At 41.2% G+C, this 8,582-nt stretch overlaps 1 protein-coding gene and 1 long non-coding RNA gene across 5 annotated transcripts in view; one reads left to right on the top strand and one right to left on the bottom strand.

Moving 5' to 3' along the window:
• Positions 1-8,582, top strand: part of grik2 (glutamate receptor, ionotropic, kainate 2) — a 337,350-nt gene that overhangs the window by 80,479 nt on the left and 248,289 nt on the right. For all 4 annotated transcript variants that reach the window (XM_032517645.1, XM_032517644.1, XM_032517646.1 and 1 more), the window contains exons 3-4: positions 806-973; positions 2,955-3,212. In XM_032517645.1, coding sequence (XP_032373536.1) covers positions 806-973; positions 2,955-3,212 — 426 coding nt within the window. The remainder of the gene's footprint in view (positions 1-805; positions 974-2,954; positions 3,213-8,582) is intronic.
• LOC116690582 (uncharacterized) overlaps positions 1,615-8,582 on the bottom strand; it is a 17,104-nt gene continuing 10,136 nt past the window's right edge. Inside the window, exon 3 of the long non-coding RNA XR_004332298.1 lies at positions 1,615-1,673. This is a non-coding gene — a long non-coding RNA (uncharacterized LOC116690582). The remainder of the gene's footprint in view (positions 1,674-8,582) is intronic.

Here is an 8,582-nt window from a genome sequence, read left to right as displayed (position 1 = left end):
ATATATATATATATATGTATGTATAGGAATAAAACTGCAAAGTTTGGTGTATGTAAGTGCTAATGAAATGGAGATTTCTGACTCAGAGTATGAGAAACTAGCCTGGAAATCCAGACCCAAATCCGGAAGATTAAGGGTCTGGCATTGAGTAATGAAAGTTGCCCATCTCGAGGGGCGTTGCCAAGTGTGCATTTGAAAATCACTGCACGCAATTGGATAACACTACGACCAATCACAACAACACACGGGTTGACGTATCCAGAGCCCGTCGTCATCTGTTTAGCTCGCCTCTGGCCCGCCACATGACATACACCATTGTGATTGGTGCAGGTCGGCTACAAGGGCATAGTTAATGAGCGGCATTACTCGGTGCCACAATAACTCGCCGAGCAAATTCAAATTGTGCTCTCGCGAGATTTCCAGGGTAGGTGAATAGGGTCAAAGATGTCGGCCTCACTTTAAAGGTTCTCGCCTTGGTACTGGTATCTTCTTTTTGTCATACCCACTGACCGTGAGAAAGGCTGATGTGCAGTTGATACGTCTTGTTCTTGTTTTAATCCTCTAGCAACTAAAACTTGCTCTGTAAAGATACAACAGGCCTTTGTTTTTTTTGGGAATCAATTCCCTTTTTTTCCAATAAGGCAGTGTATATATTTGGAGAAAAGAAATCCTTTTAAGCCAGGCTACTGATTGAGATGCTTCTTCCTACTATTATTTAATCAAGACTACTGGCTATTGTTAAGCATCTTTTCCAATTGAAACAACCTTGATACATCACTAAACACTGTGTCTCTTTCTTTGACAGGGGGGATATTTGAGTCCATTGAAAGCGGCCCGTCAGGTGCTGAGGAACTAGCCTTTAAATTTGCTTTAAACACAATCAACAGGAACAGAACCTTACTGCCAAACACCACGCTCACCTACGACATCCAAAGGATAAACATCTATGACAGCTTTGAAGCCTCCAGGAAAGGTATTTATGTGTTTGTGGTTGGAAGATCTACATCCAGTGTTGGCATGCTCCCGGCTGCTGTAAATATATAATATGTATATGTGTGTGTGTGTTTGTGCCCCATATGCTATGCCATAGCTGCTTTGCATTGTAAATGTATTCCCCGTTCGAGGCTTGCAGGCTGCAGTGGCTTAGATTGTGACAATTATAATCAGGCGAGGGAGAAATGGCTGAGCACTTCAAATGTAAACAGAGGGAATTGATTGGTTCCAGGTAAAGACTCAGCGGCAGTAATTCAAAGACCTGTTTGGCCCCCAGAGACAGCCAATAAAGTGCTATAATCTATCAGTTTTGTGTGTGCATCAGACTGACATTTCAAGTCTCTTATCAATTACGGGCTATTATATCCTGTCTCAGTGATTTAGCCAACTCCCTAATATCAAATAATGTGATTATGGGGCACAATGGAGCAAATACAAAGCGGTGCAGTTGTTTGGATGTCCTCCGGATAATTTCATAAAAGCAAGCTCAAATTGGTCACACCTTAAGCTTCAGCTTTGTATTGAGGAAAGATAATGTAGTAGAGGTTAGGAATCAATATCAGTGGATATATTCACAGTATATACACCTTTATAAATGTTCATACAATACATTGCAAAAAATATGTGGTAACGCTTTACTTGAAGTTTTCCACACAAGAGTGACATGACACTGCCACGAACTATAACCATAACTTGTCATGACAAAACCGAATGACACTTACTAGAAGAAGTGTTATGTCCTAAACATTTATGATTTGTCTTATGACACGTTCATGACAGTGTCTTGTCACCCTTGTGTAGATACCTTCAAGTAAAGTGCAACCAAATATGTAAATATTTGGTTATAAAACCATAAAATTAGCTTTCCCAAAACCCCCAAACCAACCAGACTATCCGATGAAACGCTTCAGGGCTCAGTTAAAACTGACCAAACTGACTCAGGTGTGAAAGCAGCCCAAGCCCTATGTATATCCCAGCTACCAGGCCAAGCTACCTAAAACCTAAAAATGAAAAAAAACCTAAAACCTGGTGAGGTCTTACTTCCTTGTCCCCTGCAGCTTTGACTCGTTTGACTAGGTGAGCAGATCGGCCCGTGCTCTTATGTGTCATCTACTATACAGTGAGCATGGTTGATTTCCAATAATTTAGATCAACAGAAAAAACAAACAGAAACTAAATTAAAATACTTCTGGGATGAGCGTCGTCATTCATTGTCTATCGTGATTTTAACAAAAGGGGCTAGTCCGACGAAACGCTCCAGGGTTCGCTTAAAACAGACCCAACTGCTGAGGTGTGAAAGCAGCCTAAGCTATTAGCAGCTCACCACTATCCTCTGTTCTTCCTTTAATCTTAGCCTCCTTTTGCGTCTTTGCCAGACTAGTCTCGCATTGCCAGACCTTCCTCCACAGCGCTGCGGAGGAGGGTCTGGCTTGTCCACACAGGATCCCGGGATGGGAGAAGAATGTGCTCTGGTTTATTGGCATTTCTATATTCCAATCATCTTGGGCGGTGGTAAGCGCCGGATAGAGTAAGCGTCTCGCCAAAATAGCCTCGGCAAGGATCTTGTTTTGGTGGAACATGTGTTCGTTCAAAACTTGTTTTAGTCGTGCAACAGAAAACTCCGATTGGCCAGATAGTGTAGCTAGCTGTCTGGATTTACCCTGCAGAGATCTGAGGAGCAGTTAACCATAGTCCTCAGATATCCACCGGAGTTAAGGACACCGACACAAAGAAAGCTGAAGGTGAGGCACCCCGACAGTGTGCTAGGGAGTATTTTGGATAGTAGGACACTGTCTGTGCTATTGCGTTAATATAAACCACGGTGTATTTGTTCATGGTGATGAAGGAACATGTCACCCAGTGGGGCTCATTAATGTGTTTTTGAACAACAATCGAGTTCTATGGCATATGCTGCATCACAGTAGTAGGAAACTAACTAGTGAAATGTATCCCCTCTCTAGCCTGTGACCAGCTTTCTCTGGGGGTGGCGGCCATCTTCGGTCCCTCTCACAGTTCCTCGGCCAATGCGGTCCAGTCCATTTGCAACGCCCTGGGGGTGCCACACATCCAGACCAAGTGGAAGCACCAAGTATCGGACAACAGAGACATCTTCTACGTTAGCCTCTACCCAGACTTCTCTTCCCTCAGCCGGGCCATCCTGGACCTGGTCCACTTCTTCAAGTGGAAGACGGTCACTGTGGTTTATGATGACAGCACAGGTAAGAGCACTTCCTCTACTTTTATTCCATCTGTCTGCTCTGAAGATGTCTAGCAGTTACCAGGAGCTTGTCTGACTTTTAATCCTGAACAATTTTCATATTGTATACATTTTTCCTAAAATGTATTTTACCAAAATGTTCTGTGATGAAAGGAAAACGGGCTGGGATTTATTGGCATTTCGTTAAACTAATCACAATCGTCTTGGGCGATGCTAAGAAAATGACACAATAATCGTGCCTCTGCAAAATAGCCTCAAACTTGTTTGGGTGGACCATGTACAAGCACACGGTCAAAGATTGTTTTAGTTGTGCAACAGAATACTCTGATTGGACAGATAGTCTGGCTAGCTGTCTGGATTTATCCTGCAAAGATCTGAGGACCAGTTAACCATAGTCCTCAGAAATCCACCGGAGTTTAGAACACAAAGATTTTTTTGTTATTGTGTTTTCTCAAGATGAAAAACAGATTACAAAAAAAAAATTATATACAAGGGAAACTGTGGGTAATAGAAGACTGAGAATTTTGCTATAATTCTATAATTTTGCTTTTTGTTATAGCAGCGCATTTTTACCATTTGTTGATGTTCCATTTTTATTGGAAGAGAGCCTGTGAGGCTGCAGAAGACATGCTTGCCTTGTTACTTAGGGAAGCAGGCCTTGTTCAAACCATCCTATTATTGCAGTCCAGGTCACCAGGCGACAAATACACCAGCAGGTTGGGTACATGCACCATATGCCAGGGGTCAGGGTGTGTGCCAGCCTGAAGACAGGCTGCCAGGCCTCCCAGAGCTCCATCCAACAGACACACTGGGACCAGTTTGGCCTTTATCACAGCACTGCATGTTTACTGTGTTTAGCATTAAGGTCAACTAAACTGTGCTTTTTCATTTCATATGCTAGTTGGATTTGCTAGATTACAAATATGCCAAAGTATTAACAAAATCAGAGAATATTGCAGTTTATAAATTAATTCATCTTATTTTCGATGGTATTATGTTATAATTGGAAAAGAGGTCTCCAGTCACAAGGCTAAGGCACATAGGCAGATTGACAGTGGTACAAAGTAAATGTAAGTGTTGTACTTCAGTTTTAAATCCTTATTTTGATTGCATTAAACATTCGGTAACAGTTTATGTTCATGAATTCATGCATGACTTCATAGATATAGTCATTTCAATACTGCATTTGCATGAAGACTATGGTAGTCTTTCAATTGACCAATATGGAGAATGTGTGTGGATTTTTGCATGTTTGCGTGCGTGTGCGTGTGTGTGTGTGCGTGTGGGTGTGTGTGAGAGTGCGTGCGTGCGTGCGTGCGTGCATGCGTGCGTGTGTGGGTGTCTTTGCCCTGCAGGTCTTGTAGCCAGCTTTAGGGAGGAATTGATTGTCGCTGATCCCGCCACCTCTGTTAATTAAGTTGTAAAGTGGACATAGCTGGTTCACTATGGGGTTAATAGTGGCTTGATTTTCTGTCTTGGTGATAGGAAATGAGATCCTGGCTCGACCTGCAAACGGCTTTACCTTCTCATTGTCGTCATTTACACAGATGACCTGATAGCGAGGACAGATAGCATTGATGGTGGACACGGAGGGCAAACAGAAATTTGATTTGATTGTAGTTCTTGAAGAGGTTCAGGCAGGATTCTATTTCATTTAGATCGTTTCTTCTCTTGTTTCAGTACGAGAGCCACATTGCCTGATGTACTGAGAAAAGTCAGTGCAGCAGAACATTTATATTATAATATAATTCTCATGGGTTCTCCCCCTGACCCCCCCACCCGCTGTTCTAAATCGTGTCTGCTTTTTGGGAATGGGATATATCATGGTGGTAGGAAACAACCTCTCTCTTTGTGCTGTTTCACCACCAAGCGGGAGCAAACAAGCAAATCAATAACCATAATGGGACTCCTCTAACGGCTCAACTTTATAATGGCAAAACTGAGATGGCAGCAGTATGTGTTATAGCTCTCCCAGCCAGCCATAACATCTATACAACTACCTGGAACACTGCTGCTGCTACTGCTGCTCCTGCTGCAAAGTTTGATTAGGCCATAAGGGAGAACAGGCTGCTATACAACAAACACTGCGGAAAGAACTGCTTCTTTCTGCTGTTCACAGTATGGATACATACATTTGTCATTAACCAAACAACACAGTCTAGGCTTTCAGCTTCTGAATTGACAGTTAATAGAAACTCTTTGGGTTTTGGACTGTCAGTGCAGCAAAAATTATTCAAGACATCCCTGTGGACCTTGGAAAAATGCATTTATTTACCATTTTAGAACATTTTATAGACTAAACAATTAAGCGTTTCATGCAGGGCAGTATATTGAGGACATTCCTGAGGAGATCATATCCTTTCTTTTTGGCAGATTTCAGTATTTTGACCCAGTATGAGTCTGGCTAGGCCAACAAAAAACTATCAGATTTCAGTTAACTGAATAAATGAACAGTGAAGGTCAGCCACTGATGTTGGCTGATAAGGCCTGGCTTGCAGTTGGTGCACCAGTTCATCCCAAAGCTGTTGGATGGGATTAATGTCTGGGCTCTGTGCAGGCTAGTCAAGTTTTTCTACACCAAACAGGGGAACACATTCTTATTTGGTGCTGGCTTTGTGCGCGGGGACATTGTCATGTTGTAACAGAAAAGTGTCAAACACAAACTGCTGACACAAAGTTGGAAGCCCTACCATTGATACCACAATACCACTGAATGCTGCATTTCCCTCCCAAATAAGGGACCTAGAACAAACCAAGAAAAACAACAAATACACAAATATTTGCCCACATTCATTTGTCTGGCGTATGTTGACTATCCCCCTTCATCAAGTTTTATTTCAGATGTCTGGGCTTAGAGATCATTACCTTAATGGCATTACTTAATGTTTTTTGTTGTGACTCCCTATAATGTTTTTTCTTCTTCTTAACAGATTGATGAAATAGCATCTACTATATACTATATTTTGGAATAACAAATCCTATGCATTACAATTTGGACATACATTACAATTTGAAAAGTTTTAATTCAATGACAGACAAAAGATAATCATGCTAAAGATGTTGCTATTCAAAGAGCCTTAGAAGTGGGGCAGTCCCCACGTAAACATGAGAGTACACTGCAAACTTCATGGCAACCAGTCGTGTGGGATATCTTGTGTGCAAAGCTGTAGTGTTGTCCTCATAGTGACACTAAAAGAAAAAAGTTTTAAAATGTTCCAAGACCAAAAATGATTAGTCTATATCCATAATGTTCCGCTTCCGGGATTGCTCTAGTGCCACCGGATGTTTGCTTTCTATGTGTTGGCATTCTAAACTCCGGTGGATTTCTGAGGACTATGGTTACCTGCTCCTAGGATCTCTGCAGGGTAAATCCAGACAGCTAGCTAGACTATCTGTCCAATCATTGTTTTCTGTTGCAAAACTAAACAACAACTTTTACACCTACATATTCCACCAAAACAAGTTCCTTCTCAAGGATATTTTGCAGCGGCACTATGTCTCCGTCTGGCGCTTAGACGATTGTGATTGGTTTAAAGAAATGCCAATAAACCTTTCCGGAATGCCGTGTGAACTAAAAAATGATTAATCTCCTGGGGAACAGGCATGTGTTCAGTAAATATAAGGATGGAACATGTTGCAGGCATCAGCTTCAAAATGAGAAAAAAAAAAAAACCTCTATATTTAATAAGCTTCAACATAAAATATCTTGTCTTTGTAGAGTATTCAATTGAATGTATGTTGAAAAGGATTTGGAAATCATTGTACCCTCAACTTCCTCTGTATTTGGTTTTGTACTAATTATGCTTTGGTATTTCTTTTGTACAAGTGGAATTTTTGGCCTGGTGGTTGTACCAGTTGAACGATCGGGGGTCAACGTGGTCTTTAGGAATGCTGCTAGCAGTGCAAAAATATTAGTCAAAAGCAATAACAGCCTAGTTAACCCCTTTTTTGTTTATAGCCTAGTTTCTATGGCAGCAGCATCATGAGGTTGTCACTTCTCTTTTCTTTCATAGGAAAGAAAAGAGAAGCTGTACTAGCCCAGCCAATCACATCTCCATCCACTGTGACTCTGCTCACAGTCGTTTCTGCAGTATTTTACCCCTAGCTGTGTTTTAGCCTCAAAAATGTCTTGTGAAACTGACAGTAAAATAAAAAATAAAAAAAACTTGCCGCATGCTTTCTTCAATTAAATTATAACTGACGAAATCCTGAATCAGTGTCCCACGTCTTTCTTGATGTGGTGGGGGCTGGGGTGCTTCAAGAAAGGTCAGCTTGACGGCATGTTCACTACAAGTAATATGGATGACTGCATGGTGTAATTCCAAAGTGGTCATTTGAGAGAGGCATGGAAATGATTAATAGCCATGTCTGACAAGCTGAGTTGGTATTTACAGGGTGGGCATGTCTGATCTTTGTCAATCCTGGTGGGTTGTTAATGGAAATCAGAAGGCTCGGAGCAGTAATAGGGACAATAGTGAGTTTTAGTAGTATTAGTAGCTTTAGTAGTCATTTGTATTGCAGTAGTAGAAAATGTATAATTACCAGAATAGCAGTGGTTGCAGAAGGTGCCTAGCGCTAGTTCAGTCAGAGACGCTCTCTGCTGTTGAGGGAGGTGGATCTCATTAGTGACTGAAAACATTATTTTTTACATTATCCTGAATTTATCAAGATATCATGGGGGTTTGCATTAATAACAAACAAACTCACCAGTAAAAGGAAAAACATTGTCATTCATAAACAACATTACAAGGATGATTTCCAAAGAATCCCAAAACGACAAATAGAACTGTTCAATTACTGCTGCATGGTGGCGGAAGGCTCCCAAAACAACAGATACTATGTAATGGACACAGTTTTAAACACGCAGTAAAAATTGTTGAACGGAAGTAGTTTAGGCAACAAAAATACTTCTGGTTAGTTAAACAGGTACTGACTTTAAATGAGTCTGGTAAAATGACTAAGGTCCCTAAAACGTGTTAATTTAGCTCTTATACTTTGGCACCTCATGAAAAATTCTTACAGCCACTAGAGCTGCCTAAGAAGAAACATAATTGACGATCATTATCAGCTGCCTGCATAATCGACCCAAATGGTTGTTTTCTGGGCGAGGACCTGCTGAACAAGGAGGTGCTTGATAAACTAGAAATAAATTTCAATCTGGGAAAATTAGGAATAAAAGCCTGTCTTAAATATAAACCTGTTTGAGAAAAGGTCTGGTTCTCTTCTCAGTTAAGGTTTATAAAGAATTTACAACAGCATATAAAGCCATGTGAGTGTGCCTGGAAGTCCATTCCTTCCCTTGTACTTCTAAGTGTCCCAGGACCCCTCCAGTAATCTGTTTCAATTTTGTGTGTGTGTGTGTGTGTGTGTG

This window comes from Etheostoma spectabile, chromosome 6 (assembly GCF_008692095.1).
Source record: "Etheostoma spectabile isolate EspeVRDwgs_2016 chromosome 6, UIUC_Espe_1.0, whole genome shotgun sequence".
NCBI lineage: Eukaryota > Metazoa > Chordata > Actinopteri > Perciformes > Percidae > Etheostoma > Etheostoma spectabile.
This window is presented reverse-complemented; position numbering and strand designations above follow the sequence as displayed.